Source organism: Protopterus annectens, chromosome 11.part0, assembly GCF_019279795.1.
Source record: "Protopterus annectens isolate FY-2018-M chromosome 11.part0, PAN1.0, whole genome shotgun sequence".
Lineage (NCBI taxonomy): Eukaryota > Metazoa > Chordata > Ceratodontiformes > Protopteridae > Protopterus > Protopterus annectens.
In genome coordinates, this window is record NC_056745.1 from 1,371,776,526 (window position 1) to 1,371,794,810 (window position 18,285).

At 39.0% G+C, this 18,285-nt stretch overlaps 1 protein-coding gene across 3 annotated transcripts in view; it reads left to right on the top strand.

The window, feature by feature from the left end:
* The window catches only part of LRGUK (leucine rich repeats and guanylate kinase domain containing), a 1,953,320-nt gene that overhangs the window by 1,803,694 nt on the left and 131,341 nt on the right, over positions 1-18,285 (top strand). For all 3 annotated transcript variants that reach the window (XM_044088664.1, XM_044088665.1, XM_044088666.1), the window contains one exon: positions 13,484-13,572. In XM_044088664.1, coding sequence (XP_043944599.1) covers positions 13,484-13,572 — 89 coding nt within the window. The remainder of the gene's footprint in view (positions 1-13,483; positions 13,573-18,285) is intronic.

The window sequence follows — 18,285 nt, forward strand, 5'->3', positions numbered from 1 at the left end:
ATCCCCCTATCTTAGTGGACCGAGAAGAGTTCCTATTGTTTTTGCACTGGCTCAGTCTTCTCTGGCTATTTCCTTCTACTTAGTAGTCTCCCCAGTAAGAGTTATGCATTCTAGGATAGCATTCATTTATTATTATGTCTGCAGTTAGACTTACCAAACGAGATCTGGGTATCTAGCGCCAGGCATCACGGGATATAGAGGGGCCTCAAGCCAGTAAGCAGCTCTCGAGCTTTTGGAGATGGCAGAGTAGGAGCCGAGGATCGGCTCCGAACCCAACCAGCAAGAAAGAAGGCGAGATGATGACAACTAACATTGAACGTTGTGGTAGGTACATAACTTCTTTTTTTAGTACTTGCATGCTTCTTGGCATATTTTTTTAGCCTACCTAATTGGGGGCACCTAACATCTGGGGCAAGAAAAACTGAAGAAAATGGCGTCGGCTACATCTTTTATACCCCTGGTGCACTGAGGTCAGGGAAGAGGCGACAGGAACCGACGCCGGACCTAGACTTTGGAATTCTGGCCGACTGCGGGTAGCCTGCCAGCAGGATAACCCAAGTGTAATGACTGCAACAGTGAATACACTCGAACATCTACATTTATGGTAGGTACACAACTGTACTTTCCTGTAATCACGGCTGCACAGGTAAAAACCTCACTCTCCAAAGCCAAGAACACAACATCCCAGGCTGCCTTCTACACGAACTACAGAATGAACTGGCACCCCACCTAAGTACCATGTTCAATCATAGCCTCACCTCAGGCTTTGTGCCCATTGAATGGCGCACCGCAACAGTTATCCCACTCCACAAAGGGGAGGGCCACAACAGACCCTGGGAACTACTACCCCATTAGCCTGACAAGCCTGGTCTGCAAGGCCATGGAACGTATCATCATGGAACTCACAAATAAAAGACATTGGAGATCTCCAAACTCTGGACCCCACACAGTTTGGGTTTGTAAAAGGCAGATCATGTCTCCTAAACCTGATAGACGTCTTTGAAGCAGTCACCAAAGCCATAGATGAGGGTAAGATGGTTTACACAGCTTATCTAGATCTCGCCAAGGTGTTCGACACCATCCCTTACTCTGGAATTATAGATAAACACACTAAACTAGGTATAAATCCCTATGTCACAAGATGGGTTGCCAACTGGCTTACTGACAGAACCCACACTGTGAAAGTAGCAGACTCCAAATCAGACTTCAGACCAGTGACAAATGGAGTACCACAGGGTTCAGTCTTGGGTCCTCTCCTGTTTTGTATCTACTTCTCTGAAGTACAGGCTAACACAGAAGGTCTTTGGCTAACTAAATTCGCAGATGACTGCAAACTAGGAGCCATAATCGAAACTCCTAACGATGTGGGCATCCTATAAAAGGGCCTCACTGAGACAGATGCCTGGTGTCAAAGCCATGGTCTCAAGCTCAATGCCAAAAAGTGCATTGTCACCCCCTTTGGTAAAAACTCTGTACTCATGAACTACCACATAGGCGGTAGTCTACTTAACACTGAAAGTGTGATAAGAGACCTTGGGACACAGGTGGACAGTAGTCTCTCCTTTGATAATCACATCGCCATAGTGGTCAGGAAATCCTTCTACGTGGCACACCTCATCACAAAAGGTTTCTCATCCAGAAGACCCATTATAGAGTACAACGCCCCTTTTGGTATGCACCTCACAAGACATCTACAACAACTGGAAAGGCCGCAAAAATACCTCACAAAGAGGATTGCTGGCCTCAAACAGATGCCTTATGCAGACTGACTCAAAAAACTCCAGCTTTACTCGTCACATATCGCCTACTCAGAGGCGATCTCTGCCTAACACACAAAGCTATGTCAAACCCAGAGCTGTTGGACATGCACCACTTAAAGAAATCCCAATCCCTCCAAGCTACATGCTCTAGGGACCTAAACCTTGTCCCCACAATAAACAGAACATGCTGGGGGGATAGATTCCTGTCCCAGAGACTTCCCATACTCTGGAACAGACTACCTGTCTATGTCAAACAGAGCTCCTCATTAGAACTCTTCAAGAAAAATCTTGATGATTGGATGGGTAATAGGAAATTCACCCCGGGGATCACTTTTGTGGCTCTGCTTGACAGAGGCACAGGAAAAGAATTCTCTTGGGTGGCGAAAGCCAGGGTACCTTTTTGGCTAGGCTTGTATAGGTCCTAGGGCCAATAGCCTAGTACCTACCTATGAACTTATGTTGTTTTATCTCTTTCTTGTATCAGTGTATCAGTCTGTACCACTTTGTGGATTCTTGTTCCGTCCACATCTTCCATGGTGATTTAACATGGGGAAAATATTTTCTTAATATGGCATCCTGACTGAATTCAGGGGTTGCAGCCACATGATATAAATGCTTTATATTTACTTACTTATTTATTTATTTTACATTTGTTTACTGGGATAGTCTGACTGGAAATAAGTCCTTTTTCAGTGGAGGCCTGGGGAGAAAAGCTCCACATAAAGGACAGAAATGACATAACATTACATATGACAAAACAGTCTTTATGTATAACATTACATATGACAATAAACGGTCCTTATATATAACACTAAATATATGTGTACTTTAAATTACTTGAAGACAGTCCACAGACATTATATATATTTTGAAAGTTTGTGAAAGGGACATCAGAAACTATGCAACTCTAACAATCCTAATAAATGGCATAACATCTCTTCTTTAGAAAGGACAGCACTGACAGAATTAACTAATGATAAAACTCTACGCATCATGCGTGCTGACAAAGGGGCAGGTTTAGTCCTTATGCAACAAAGTGAGTATATTAATATAATAGAAAGTACTCTCTAGGATTTTTTTTTCCAACTAGTTGATATCAAAGTAGTTAATAAACATTTTGCATCCATTGACAGATCTTTAAAACAACTTGAAAAAGACAATGCAATTTCCCCTGATGAATACTTATTTATGTCAGTCAACTCACCTAACCTGGGTAAACTTTTTGGTATACCCAGAATTCACAAAGACCAAAAAAATCCACCATTCAGGCATATTATATCTAATACAAAAACAAAAACTGAAAAAAATTGCTGAATTTATTGATTTTGTACTTAACTCACTGGTACAATCTTCTATTTATTATCTTAAAGACTCATGGGCTTTTTTAAATGAAATTTATCAGAAAAAAGATCTTTTGTCCAATAATACTTTTCTCACAATGGATATTGAAGCGTTATATACAAATATTCCACATAACGAAGGTCTAATGTTTTTTAAACTGTTTTTAACCAAGTATGCTACCTTTTCCACTACCAAGATTAACTTCTCTCTGTACACTAGTTTACATTGTGCTTAACAATAACTTTTTCTTCTTTAATGACAAGATCTATAAACAGATAAAAGGTGTAGCCATGGGGTCTAAGGTAGCTCCAGCATTTGCAAACTTGGTCCTTATCACTTGGGAATTAGAACACGTGTCTTACCTACACAATTTTCAACAAGCTATCTTGTACAAATGTTACATAGATGATATTTTTTTGCATGGAGAGGTGATGATATCAGTCTTGATTCTTTTATTTCTGACATGAAAATCAGTATAAGCTTTCTTAACCTAGTTTCTAGCAGAGGTCACTCATTCAATTTTCTAGACACACATGTTGATTTACTTCCCTCAGGTGAACTTCAATCCACAGTACATAGAAAGGATACTTACAGAAATAATCTTTTAGACTTCACCAGTCAGCATCCTTTTTTATGAAGAAAAACGTAATAAAAGGCCAATTCATACGCATTTCTAGATTGACTAGCAACGATGATGAGTTTTTTAAACAAGCCTTTCTTCTTAAGAACGTTTCACTCAAGGAACTATCCATACTATTTAGTTGATCAATTGTTTAATGAAGTAGCTGCTGACAGATATACCAAACACTTTCCTATTTTGAAATTTGGTTTTCAACCTACACCTAGAAATACTTTTGAGTACAGATAAAACTTTGAGTTTCCCTTTACCTATCTCCAGGGACATGCAGAATATTAGACAAATTATCACCAATAATTTGGATATTCTTTTAGAATCTCAACAAGTTGGTACTGCTTTAGGGACCGCACCTTCCTTTATTTTTAAGAAATCTAGGTATATGTGTATGTTTCTTGAAAACAGAGACTCCCAGTTTTTAGTTGATGAACCTTACATTAACTCTAAGCCTATTAGCATGCAGAGGTGCAACAGATGTGTTGTATGGCCATATATTTATGTAGGATCTGATTTTACTTTTTCATATTGTAAATATACTGTTAATTTCCACAGACATTTTAATTGTCATTCACCTTCAGTGGTTTATGCTGGCATATGCACTTCTTTTATGTTGAGAAAACTTTATGTAGACTTTCTGACTGCATAAAAGAACATTTGGGAGCTATTAGAGCCCATGACCCTAATAATGCATTTGCCAAACACAGCTCAGTTTGCCTCAGTTTTGAAAAGTTTCATTTCATTGTTTTAGAACAGGTAGATGCTTTGTTTGGGAACACTGACTTGTTTCTAGAATTAAGAGAGCTTAAATGGCAGTTGCACTTGAATTCCGAAACTGCTCCAGGTTTGAATGAAAGCATCAATATTAGGTGTGCACTTAGATGGTTAGACTAATGAATATTCATCACACTATTTTGCATATATCTGAATATTCATGCATTTCTGTAGTTCATTGGGGATATTTAAAATGACACATACTGCTTATTGGTTACTGTACATATGCTACTGTCCTCACATGGCTTGTATCTCTATATTATTGTTTGACAGCTCATTGAATTTGTATTCTGAAGAAGTTCTGTTATGTATAAAGAACGAAAGCTTAATTATCAGTTTGCCTGTTGAGTATTTATTTTTTTCCTTATAGCCATTCTTTAATTTTGAGCATTCATAAGCACAAAGTTTTTCATGTGTGTGTGTGTATGTATGTATGTATGTATATATATATATATATATATATATATATATATATATATATATATAAACATTAATGCAAATGAAGACACGGGATGAATATCACATCACATATTGCAATGCTAGCACACTGTTAGACAGATCATAAGGAATCCAGTCAGAAAGTACAGTTTACCAATATATGAGAGAGCATACATGGCTACCAGTAGAGAATCCTGTTCTTAACAGAGTGCAGTGAATGACTAGAAGTTGTGTTCTTAACAGAGTACAGTGTATGATGTGAAGGCCTGAATACAAGGGTACAGCAAATTAGATTATATGAGACAGTATATTAGGTAATAGCAATCAAATATTCTATACTGTAACAAGGAGGAACAAACTCAGATTAGTAGGAGTGGTTACTTCATAAGGGTAAAGAGAAGTAGAAATTATGAGAAATGAGTGACATTTAGATAGACTAGGATGTTACAAGTACATTCATAGGTAAAGATAGAGTAGTAGTAAACACAGTAGTGAAAAAGCTGTAGAAGAGAGAATGAACTAACCTAGGGTGGAGCTTGAATACAGCCATGTGTTCATTAAGTGAAGGTTTAGCATATTTTTTTAAATTGAGATAGACTAATTGTGGAGGTTATGTTATGTGGTAAGGTATTCCAGGTTTTTGGTATGTAGTTTGAGAAAAGAGCGTCTCCAGCAGTGTTGGATTTGGTTACATTTAGTAAGGGTTTGTTGCTAGAACGAAAGGTCCTATTGCTTGAGTATGGCTATAGTAGGTTTTGGAGGGAGGGGGTTTTATGTGGTTGATATAGAATTTTGTGGGCCATGTTTAGTCGATTGTAGAGTAGGATTTGTGGAGTTCAAGCCATCTGAGTTGTTTAAGAGCTGTACAGTGATATGATCTGTAGGGGGAGTCTGTGGCAAATGTAGCAATTTTTTTGTAGCAGGTATCAAATGTTGTTAATTCTGATTTTCAGAGGTTGGTTTTCCTAGGAATTTTTGAATTTTTACATGAGTGGGGGGAGTATTCCCTTCTGTCTCTATTAATGCATATTATCTCCACTTTTTGTTTTGCACTAGTCTTATGTTACATATCAGAGATCCCTTAAATAGAGTAATAAAGCCTCCAGAGTCTAGCAGAGCTTGAACCTTTTGCCTTCTAAAACTACAGTACATGTCACTGGTTGCTTCTAATACAATTATATGATAAGTCTATTGTTGCACATATGGCTTAATTAACCATAGATTTAAAGACTGCAAGTTTGGTGCACTGCATGATTTTTTGCTGAGAGAGAGAACTGATTGTAACATTGAAAGTGACAAACAAAGATTTACAGTACTGTAGGAGTCTGACTTAATTTTGGACAAAGTTGTGAATTTGTGCAGAGCAGCAAAACTAGCTACATACAAATGAAAGAACACTTTAGGGATCTGGATGTTTGTAAAATTAAAATGAAACTAAAATCTGCTAATACGGCTTTGAGTAGTATAGTAACAGTCAGATAAAATGAAGTGGGTTTAGCTCAGCAACTATTTTGTTCAAGGTATGGTTATCAGTATGATAAGAAGCTATGTCCAGCAACCAGTAAAAAAAATAATTTTTGCCCATTTCTGCAGTTCCAAAAAAAGAGGCAAAAATATTTTGCAAGTAATTAATGAAAATAAAACTAATAACTGTGTAACAGCTGACTTGAGAAACTGTCAGGCAGTTCTCTTACCCCATCAGACTGTTATACATACATTTGATGCATGTGTATACAGGCAGTATGTAGCATTTCTTCGGTGGGCACAGAAACTTAGCAGTGATGAGTACATACATCAACACAATACAGTACATTTCACCAGTTTAATTGCAACACAGTTGTATAATACTGACTCATTTATTTTAGCTGTAGTCTTAGCACACTCCACAATTTTAGCATTTATCATAGGAGATTACTAGGCTGTTGAGCTGGAGGTCATTTTAAGCCTAGTCATTTCACCCCAATGTAATTAGAAATGCTAATCAGTACCCAAGATCGCATTTAGTTATGACTGCACACGTCCAGGAGAGTTGAGGGCTCTGTCCCCAGTAAGAATTTACAGTTCCCCATCCACTCATCCAAGTTCCTCTTGAACAGTGTCAAACGTGCTGTGTTTCACATGAATTGGTAGCCCTTTCCAAAGACATGGCAGCTGCTGGGAGATAAAGCTGTCCCTCCAGCATGTCCTATTTAAGTCACATGCCATATTTAGATCCCTGGAATGGGTAGCCCTAGTCTTGATTGATTTATGGGTATGTAGTAAGTTCATTAGGTTTGGGTCTTGCATTGCTCTATAGGCCAGACATAAGTCTCCCCTAAGAAGTCTATACAATACGGAATACAGTGACAGGAACTTTAGTTGGTCTGTGTAAGGCACATGCTGGAGCTTCTTGGGCTTCTTTGTTAGAAACTTTTGAGGTTTCTCTGATTGCTGCAGGTGCTTAGTACGGTACATGCCAAATGGGGCGTTATACTCAATTATGGGCTGGATATGTGCCTAGTATGGGGGGGGTTGTAACTTCTGCTCTCAAAGCAATGCCTTTACTAATCAAGTGTGCTACTTAGAAAGTTTTCCTTACTGCAGTAGACACATGGAAGTCAAAGTTAAGGTAACAGTCAACTTGTGATCCCAGTCCCTTACCACTTCATGGGTACTAGGGTATTGTTGTTGATTTGATAGTGTGAGGGGACATTGTTTGTGCCAAAGAGAATGATGATGCATTTCTATGCATTCAGTTGGAGACCGTGACTAATATACCAGTCGGTGGTCTGCGTGAGACCCTCCTGGAGTATACTGACATCATTTGGGAATTCAGTGATTGCACCTGGTTTGCAGTCATCTGCAAACTTGGTCAGCCATAACACCTTAGTTTTGACCTGATGATCTGAAAGGTATATAGCAAACATTAGGGGGCCCAGCATTGACCCCTGTGGTAACCCACTGGTAACAGGTCTTCTGGTTGATGTGGAGTCACCCACTTTGATAGTGTTTGTCTGGTTTGTGAGACAGTTGGCAACCACATTTCTACTTCTAACATTCTCTTCAGTGTAAATGGAACAAAATTTAGCTATGTGATTGTTGTATTGACACAGTTTGATTTATTGTTTTAAGTTGTGTCACTGCAACAATCAAATATCTTGGGAATAATAAAGCAAGTTCACAATGTGTACATTCAAGTGCAGAATGATATACTTCACAATGCAATCAAGTTGATGTGTAGAGTTGTAGAGACCACGAGTCACACGTGTATGAAGTCAGTAATTTATAGACTTGCACAGAACATGATTTATGCATGCACAAAGCAAATGATTCTATCAGTTAAAAAAGTAGCTCACAGACTTGTGAGGCAGATACTGTACAGATTTATGCATTACAGTATGCTATGTATTTTTTGCAACACCTTGGGATAGAATGGTAAAGCCCTGATTATGGCCCAGGTGACATGGGTTCAGTTAGAAGCTTGAGAGTTTGAAATGCCACCAGGTAAGATGTGCACTCAAACACTCCTCAAGATCAATCTAATGACTTGGGACACTTACCCATAGGGAAGTGGGGGGGGGGCAGTGGCTGAGTTGTCACAGAGGCAGGATGGTATGTCAGCATGTCTCATTGCATGTCCATTCCAGGGCATTACAAGTGTGTGCAAGGACAGTGGGGAGATTAGGGCATAATGATAAAAATTCTTCCTTGAAAGAAGTATGAATTTGCCCCATGGTCACTCAGTCTCCTCAGTGGCCTTGAATAAGTCAGGGAAATGCCAGGGTGGTTGGTCAAGTTTATATAGGAAAAACAATGAATGAAGAGATACCCACAGGAGCAGCCTATTGCCCATGGGGGTGGAACATGGGAAGACCAAAAAGGTTATTTAAACAAATGGCTCCCTACTGAAATCTCGCACTTGTAACTTTGATTGCCAACACAGCCCCCCAAAAAACAACAGATCAGAAATGTAGTAGAAGAGCAAATATTGGACATCACTCTTCTCTTTTAAACTTGTTTTTTGCAGGGAGCAAGCACCCCCCTGCACTCCTGATGTAGGGGTCAAGCTCCACACAACCCCCGAACTTATATATACCAACTCCCAGAGTGCCATACCTTGAGGAAAAGAGAATATTCCACTGTTGTTGAAAGGAATTATAAAGCAAGTAATCAATCTCAGCACCAAATGAAGAGATGTGGGTCTTGCATACAATGCAGGTTTATTTTTATTCTACTTATGTTATTGTGAGTAATTACTCCAAGACTGTTAGATGCACTGGAAGATATGATTGTAATACAAGTTTTTTAGAATATATTGCTCTTTGTTCTACAGGTGATGTGTTCTATATTGATAAAATGGAAAGAGAACTGAAAACACATACAGTGGATATAAAAAGTGTACACACCCCTGTTAAAATGCCAGATTTTGTGATACAAAAAATGAGACCACAATAAATCATTTCAAAACTTTTCCCACCTTTAATTTGACATATAACTTGTACAAATCAATTGAAAAACAAACAAATCTGTTAGGGGAAAAATTAAAAAAAATAAAAAAAAACATACAATAAGCTGGTTGCATAAGTGTGCACACCCTTAAACTAAATTTTGTTGAAGCACCTTTTGATTTAATTACAGCATTCAGTCTTCATGGGTACACATCTGCCATCAATTAAAGAGACTCTGATTAACCCCAAGTAAAGTTCAGCTGTACTAGTAGGATTTTCCTGACATTTACTCAGTTGCCTTCTACAGCAAAAAACATGGTTTGCAGAGAGTTTACAAAGCATCAAAGGGATCTCATTGTTGAAAGGTATTAGTCAGGAGAAGGGTACAAAAAAATTTCCACAGCATTGGATATACCATGGAACACAGTGAAGACAGTCATCAAAAAGTGGAGAAAATATGGGACATTATTATTGAGTATGATGCACTATACGAATCTGAGTTGGAAGTGATGTAATTGTTAGATTAATTACTGTTAAACAATGACTGGTTAGTTGATGAACTGAAACATGTTTTAAGAGTCCTTATGATATAAGGACAAAAGCGCTCAATGATTTTCTAATAAATCTGTTCTGTTTTTGACTCCTAACATTATTTTTTTGTTATTTGTGCTTTTTAAAATGTGTTTAAAGAATTTTTTTGGTTTATTAATATTCCAAGAAATGGCCACCTGAGACTTGGTATATACAAGTCCATTTTATTTTGACAGTTCAGTCTCTGTATTTCAGGACCTGCTTCAAATGGTTACCAAGAAAGAGTCTGTTGTATGCAATAAAGTATATTGTGCAGTGTGCAGTGATGTGGGGATTGCAAAATGTAAATACAGCACTCTAATTTCACATTTCATATTTTTGGACAGTATGCTGACTTGTTTACAGCACATGATCGTTTTATACAGGAATTTGCCTGCAGTGCTGATCAAGATTTGGAGTTAAGGAAAGAAAAAATAAAAAGTTGTATTACCAATCAAAGTGAACTATGCTTTTCAGCAGAGGAGTAGCTGATTCTTCTAGTGCCCTGTGCCAGTCCCACAAAGTTATATTCCACCTCCTCAGCTCTTCAAGTGAAGCACAGAAAAAAAAGGACTTCTGCATACAAAGCTTCCTGCAGTAGAGTACCCCCAAACACACACACAGAGTAACCACTTCTACAGGCACACTAGTTAAGTGGCCAGATATATGCCCCCTCCCGCCTGACCAAGGAGCCAATCAGGTCCCATTTTTGCACCCTGCCTCACCCCTTCACCTTCCATACATTTTTATTAAAAAAGATGTAGCAAACTGCTTTTACAAATGTAGCAATCAGTTGCTACAGTTTATATTGGGTAAAATATGGAATCAACTACCAAACGATCTGACCACCCTCACCTCTCTCCCAATATTTAAAACCAAACTAAAACTCTTTCTCTCTAATCACTGGTTATGCTCTTGTAATAACCCAGACTAAGTATCATTTCTTTTCTTTCCTTTTTACAAACTATCTGACACTAACATAATTTTATTCTCTACCATATATCTCCACTTCTTATCATTTCATTACTACTACCCCTTCCATCTAGTCTTTGCACTCTCTTCACTAGTTACCTATAATCCTATTAACCTTATGTTTCTGTCTCATTCCTATTTTTGTTAACTCAGAACTATTACTCTATACTAATGTCACTGCCTAACTAAGTTTTCCTTATATTGTCTCAATATGTTGTTTTTGAAATGTCTAGTGCTTCTATTGTAATGTCTAAATGCTATGCAATGTTTTTGTGTATTGCTATTATACTGTATAACTGAAGCTTTTCTCCCCGGGCCTCCACTGAAAATGGACATGTATCCAGTTGGACAAACCCGGTAAACAAAAGTAAAATAAATATTCCGCACTGTGCATTACAGCACTCAGGTTTTAGTTTAAAGAATTTCTTTTTACTTTTAAACTGTAGCAAACAGCTTGCTACAATGTAGCTGGCCAGACAAACCATGGAATAAAATAGCTACTGATTTTTTACTTTCAAGAACAGTCAATATCTGATCTGTAATGACTGTTATTCAGAATATTCAGAAGTCATCAAATGAAGACATGCATCTTCCACTGACAGTTCTTACGCGGAAAGCCATTTTTTTCTTGTCATAGCATTCCTGAAATTCTCATCTCTGATAATGGTGTACAGTTCATCAGTAAAGCATTTTTTCACATTCTCTAAGCACATAACCTAGTCATCAAAGTGCCCTCATTCCAAGGGGCAAGTTGAAAGAGTAATACAAACTATAAGAAAATATCCTGAAAAATTTGTCATCAACTTGAGAAAGACTGTTTTGAATATAGAAATGCTCCATTGAAATTGATTGGATTATCTCCAGCTCAGTTGTTGATAAGAAGGAGAATGAGGAAAACATACATGATCTGTTTGGTTTAACGTCTCATTTTCTAAGACTGGAGCCGAAGTCCCATCTGCTTCAGTTGATGGTAGGTCAGGTAGATATTAAAGATCCCATGGCACCTATGAAAAGTAGCAGGGATAGTTCCCTGATGCCCTGACAAATTTCTCCTAGTAGTATAAATACCACCTCAGGTCTTCCCCATGAAAAGAGGCCACTATCCTAGTATATGAAAGTTGCTTTGTTGGAGTTTGTTAATCATATTGTAAAACACTGATGAAGTGTTGCCCAAAGTTTGGTGCATTTGAAGAGTTTGGAATTATAGCTGGGCTGATCATTAACCAAGAAAAGCCAGCAGTGGTATGATTGCTTCCCTTTGCCACTGTGGAGAAGTGGAAAACATGGAAATTTGTTTTTGTCAAATTGATTTTCTGAACAATAAGAAAGTATAACACTAATGCCTGGCTTTGTTGACTGACTGTAATCCTTAGTGATTTATCAGAAAATCAAACATTTTATGAACCTCAAGTCAAAAATATGAGGCATGTTGTGCAACATTGGGGATGGCAAATAGGCATGCTGGCTTGTTTAAGCAGTTCTATGAAGTTTAACAGTATACAAATGTTAAAAGGTTTGCTATCAAAATCAAGAATCACAGTTCTTCGTGTATTTACTTAGCTGAAAATAAATGTTGAAAATAAAAACGTTATTTCATCAAAATGATGACATTACCAAGGTTATCTTCACTTCCGGTGATTTTCTACTTATGCTTTGCAGGGGGGAAACCCACACACATTATACAGACAAACTCCGAGATTGCACTACAGTGAGGAAAAAGGGTACATTTCCCGATCCCCACTGTAGTGTGATCTCCAGTCAAGAACATCAACCTCGTAAGAGCAAATGCACATTAGCATTCGCTAAGGCGGATTCAGACATTTTCAGATCGGCATTACGGAAACTGGGAACCATGCATTCGGCCATGCCAGTTTCGTGTAACTGCCACCACTTTCAAACTATAATCTATATACCTGAGAGTTGTGATTGAAAGGAATTGTATCTTAGTAGCTAGATTTTTTTTTATTTTTCTTAACTAGGAAATACTACTGATTTGAAAGACAGTGTCTGTCATAATAAATATTCTATACATGGAAACTGTACAGTGTATGTATTTACTACAAAAATAGATTTCTATAAAAATATGTTAATAGTTCAGACCACAGTGAAGAAATATTGTCCAGCATTGTAAATAAAAAAAAATTGTGCAATAAAAAACAACTGTTTTAGCTTACATGTAACTTTGGGTCTGATGATTGTGTCTCATTATATAAGTCAATATTACACTCTCTCTTGTTTTGAATTTTAAAATATCCCATTTCATATACAGATAGATAATATGACTAATGACAGACCTTTTTTAACTGATCTTTCCCTTTCAAGTGTGCCAACTGCACTTGTTTTTCAAAACAGCATCTGCTAAATTCAGTCTTTTCTTATCTTTTCTTACCTTTCCATTACGATGCCTCTTTATGTCAGGGTTGCAAGTGTGGTTTATGAAATAATTTCAAATATATTTGACTAAGTAATAACATTTCCAGACATAAAATGCATTCATATGCCATACATTCAAGTATGATACACACCATTTAATGCTGAAATTTTGATTTTCTGCTTGGTCACTTTAAAAGGAAGAAGCATCCATTCAGCGGCGACAGCAAGCAGCACGTGAGGCTCTACAGGGGAAGACACCCAGTGCCTATACATCACTCTTTAAAAGGTTAGAAGTAAATATGCATAGTTCAATTGTGCTTAATATATTTGCAATTTTCTCTCTGACTCTCTAACTTTCTAAAGTGTAACCTACATGGTATTGCTTAATAAAACTAGTGGTTTACATATTTATTTATTTATTTACTTCCATTTATTGACTGGGATAGTCTGGCTGATCCTCTAGCCCCTTTTTAGTAGAATCCCTCAGAAAAGCTCCATTAACTACATTATGCAGTACAGTAAAGTACAGTAACAAGGGAAAAGTAACAAAATATCGTTTGTAGCATGTATAAAGATATCAAAACATTATTTACATATTAACTTTCAACTGTCCATATTTTGGAGGGCTGCGCATAACTTGTTCACAAACTTAATCCATACCACATAAAATTGGGAGATCATTTTGAGAAATTCTGAGTGAATAGTACCAGCATTTAAAAAGTGTCCCAAATTTGGGGCCTTTCTGTAATTATTTCCACAATTGCATTGAAGTTATTTATATGGAAAACATATTTTTTTGGTAGCCATCATTTCTGCAAGCAAGGTTTTCAGGCTTCAGCAACTTTTTTTCTTATGTGCCCTACTTGGTTTTATATAAGGATAGAATATCCCTCCATATAAACCTGTCCATTCTTCCTAAGGTGGCTACTGAAATGAACATGGTGCAAGCCATTCACTCATCAGTGTTTTTTCCAATCATTCTTAGAAAGGAGAGTACATTCTCTACACCTTGGATATGCATAGGCATGATTCTACCTTCATAGGTCCAGAACCTTCAGGAAGGACTCAGAAATTTTTGTTTCCTTTGGAACTAACAAACTAGGTAGAGAAGTTTCCAAAATTACACTTTCCAGATGACTTTGTGACCACATTACTGATGTCAGTGTCTCACACAACTAACTATTGCCAGGTAAGCCCAAGGCTCATCTCACCAGGGCAGTGGCAACTTTTACTGCTTTCTTTAGGCATTTGTCAATAAATTAAAATCTGTGCAGATACCACTTGGTCCTCTATGCACACATTAATTAAACAGTACAAATTTGATTTCATTTCTAGGGATAGAGCATTCTTTGGGGCCTCTATCTTCAAGGGTCATTTGTCATGATACCAGTCAGGAGTTCAAGTAGCTTTGGATTCTGACCAACAAGTTAGATCGAACAGACTGAATGAATAGAATGTGAAAGTTTTGTACTTACACTGGGGACTTTTTTCATCATGGTTCCCAGGGACAGAGGAGACCCGAAAGAAATAGCTCCAATGCCAACAGACTCTTCCAGGGATTTCACTCAGTCATAATCTGAGGTCCCAAGAAAGAGAACATGTAAAAGGAAACGTGGACTCTTTGCTGGGGTCCATACTTTAGACACAGGCTTGGAGGATCAAAGGGGCTACCCATAACCCCCCACTGGGAGATTCCACATGTGGCAAAATCTTTACACTAATGAGACAGTTGAGATTCTGACCCACCAAAACCACCCTGTTGGGATGAGAGCAAGATCTTTGAGGCATACTGTTGTACCCCCCTACCTGTTGGATGGTCCCTCCTGCGGGCCGTCATCTGGACCTGATCAGTAGGATGCATGGCAAGAACCTGACATTTCAGAAGCTATATCCTGCAGGCCTGATAAGATATTGTGCCCCCACCTAATGATGAGCAGTTCTGGTTAAAAGCCCTGTGGTGGACTCTATGATCATTGCAGCAGCCACTAAGAAGGAGTTCACAGATAAGACTTCAGCTGTCCATCCTCATAATTGAGAATTTAAGACGACTGACAGAATAGAAAAGTGTGCCTGTGCCTCTGGCAATTTTGCTCTGAGGGCCTTGCAGTACCTGACACATATAAATTGCTTCCAGAGGGTCCAAACTCTGTTGTAAAGGCTTCCTCCACAAAAGTTTCAGAAACACTTGCGACCACTTTTGGGATGATATTAAACATTACAAACCTCTCCATGCAACTGCTTCACAGAGTTGACAATGACAGGTACTGGACTCACCATGTGTCACTATGCTTAACTCCACTTATGTGAATTCATGAACAATTTCAAAGCACACTTCATTAATGCTCCCTTTGATGGCACCTCCCTGTTTGGCCCTACAGTGAAAGAGAAATTGTCGAGGTCTGAACAAGAACTGAAGATGTTGTCTGCCATAAGAGTTAAATTTGAGAGTCCTCAACAACCTTTCAACAGAAATTAGAAGGGCTCCAAATCTCTGTGGTTTAGAAAGTCCAAACATCAGACCTTTGATTCCATCTCAGACAGGGCAACAGTGGCAGAGGCGGTCCTTTCAATGGACACCAACTGAGAGATCAGGGTAATCTGCAGAATCAGGGTTTTTGCAGTCTTTTTTCTGGAAAGTAGAACCAGTGGTCCTGAAGGCTAGTGTGACTATCCGTCTCTGGCGGCAGTCAGAGGTATCTTTCTCTCTAGTCAGATGTGTGACGGGCCATCATGCAAGACAGATAGGTAGGAGAGGTTAATATTCAAAGGCTGTGACATTCTCTTTTCCCTTCCTCCCCTCATGAGTCTCAGCCTATACCAGAAGTTCCACCCTGCCATTACTAAGTTGCCAGAAAGAAAGCATCTATTCTTCAACAAAGAGCCATCCAAGAGGTCCAACCATACCACTGAGGGTCAGGAAATAATTCCATATTATTTTAGTACTGAAGAAAAGCAGTGACCTCAGGCCAGTCCTGGACCTTGGTGGTCTAAACTAGTATGTTATAAAGACTGCATTCAGTATAGTCACAGTACAAGTGATCCTGCCATGTCAAAGGGTGGGCAATTGGATGTGCTCAGACCTCATGGATGCTTACCTTCACGTAACGGTGGTGAAAGAGTCCAGGAGGTACTCTAATTTCAAGCCGACACCCAGCCACAATTAGTTCAGCTCCTTGCCCTTTGGTCTCACCACATTCCCCCAGGTGTTCACCATGTCCATGGCGGTGGTTGTAGCACATCTTCATCTAAAAGGAATAATTATTTTTCCTTATCTAGATGACTAACTCTTCACTATAGCACATGGAGTCCTTACAGTCAGCCAGAAATTATTTTGGCCTCCTTTGTCTGTTCTTAGTTATCTCCATCAGTTTGCAAAAGTCATGCCTACAGGCAACACAAATTTTCCAGTTTATCAGGTACTGTCTAGATGCAAGGAATTATATAGTAAGCCTTCCCCCAGAAAGGATATTAGCCATCAGAGAGATTGTGCTTCTACTTCTTCAGCAACATTCCCTCCCATCAGGTCTTATTCTAAAGGTCATAGGACTTATGGCAGTGTCTCTGGTAATGGTTTTCCATTTTTCCATGCTCATTTCTACATGATGGTCATCCAGTGGTTAGTGTCAGCTCAGTGGTCCCAGCTTGTTGCACCCTGTCTCACTTCCAATCCATTTAACCTCAATATGTAGAGCCGCTTGAACTGGTGTCTGAACTCTCCAAATCTTCTCTTCTGCAAACCCTTTTGTGTTACTCCCACCAGCAGTAGTAGTCACCACAGACACCTCCTCCCTGAGGTGGGTTGAGAGATGCATTTCGATAGGAGGTTGGTCAAGTTGTTTGGACAAGAAACAAGGCCCGTCTTCACATCGATATCCTGGAGAAGAGAGAGAGGTTCTCCTAGAGTTGCAGGAATTCCAGGACTTCCTTCTCCAGGGTGTTATTTCCATCCAGACAACGTGGCAGTAGTTTGTTACATCAAAAGCATGGAGAAACTAAGTCTTACCTCCTTTGGGGAGAAGGTAAGAGAGTGTGGCAATGGCATTGGTGTTGAATTGCTTTTTGGTAGCTGCACACATTCTGGGAAGAGTCAACTACTTAGCAGACAAGCTCACCAGATGCCTCATGAGTGGTCTCTCAATCTCTTTGTGTCTCAGTAGATTTTCAGTCACTGGGGCAGGCTTTGCTGTGAACTTTTTACCCCCCCTTCAACACCAAATGCAGCAGCTACTTTGCCTTGTTGCTTCCAGATGGGCAGTCACCTTTGAACACTCTAGCCTGTCAGTGGTCTCTTGTTCTACTATACACTGTTCCCCTCATTTCCAAGTTCCTTCAGAAAACATCATTATGCAAGTTAACCATGATCCTCACTGCCCCCCAGTGTGCAGGTAAATGTGGTTTACCCTGCTGTGGCCTCACGTAAAGAAGCCTTCCTGGCTGCCAGACTTTGTCTCACCTCTCCTGGCAGCCTCACTCCAACCTCCTCATGTACTGCACAGTATCTCCACTTCTAGTAATGGCCAAGCTTCCTTCCATATCTAGGACTGTACTTCATATCCTGACATCCTTTTAGAAACAGTCTACTCAAAAAAAGTTTATAGAAGTAAGTGGAAAAGATTCTTCATTTGGCCCTCTCCACAAAATATAGACCCCTTCTCTGCCCCTGTTTCCAAGGGGCTGCTTTTCCTGACAACCCTATATGAACAGGGGCCTAGTTTTTCAGCCATCAAAGTACAAGCCTCTATTTCTTATAATGGTTGCAAAATAACTCCTTGGCTTTATCTAAGCTTTCCAAAGGGCCATTTGTGTTATGTCCTGCAGTCAAGGACCCAACTTTTCCATGCAACCTGAACCTTGCTTTAGAGACTTTGACAAAACCACCCTTCAAACTAGCCTCTTCAGAAGACTTAACATTCCTATTTTGGAAAACTTTTACTAGTTGCCGTTACTTTTGCTGGGAGAATTTCAGAACTATGTGCCTTGCCTCTGCTGTCCCTTACCT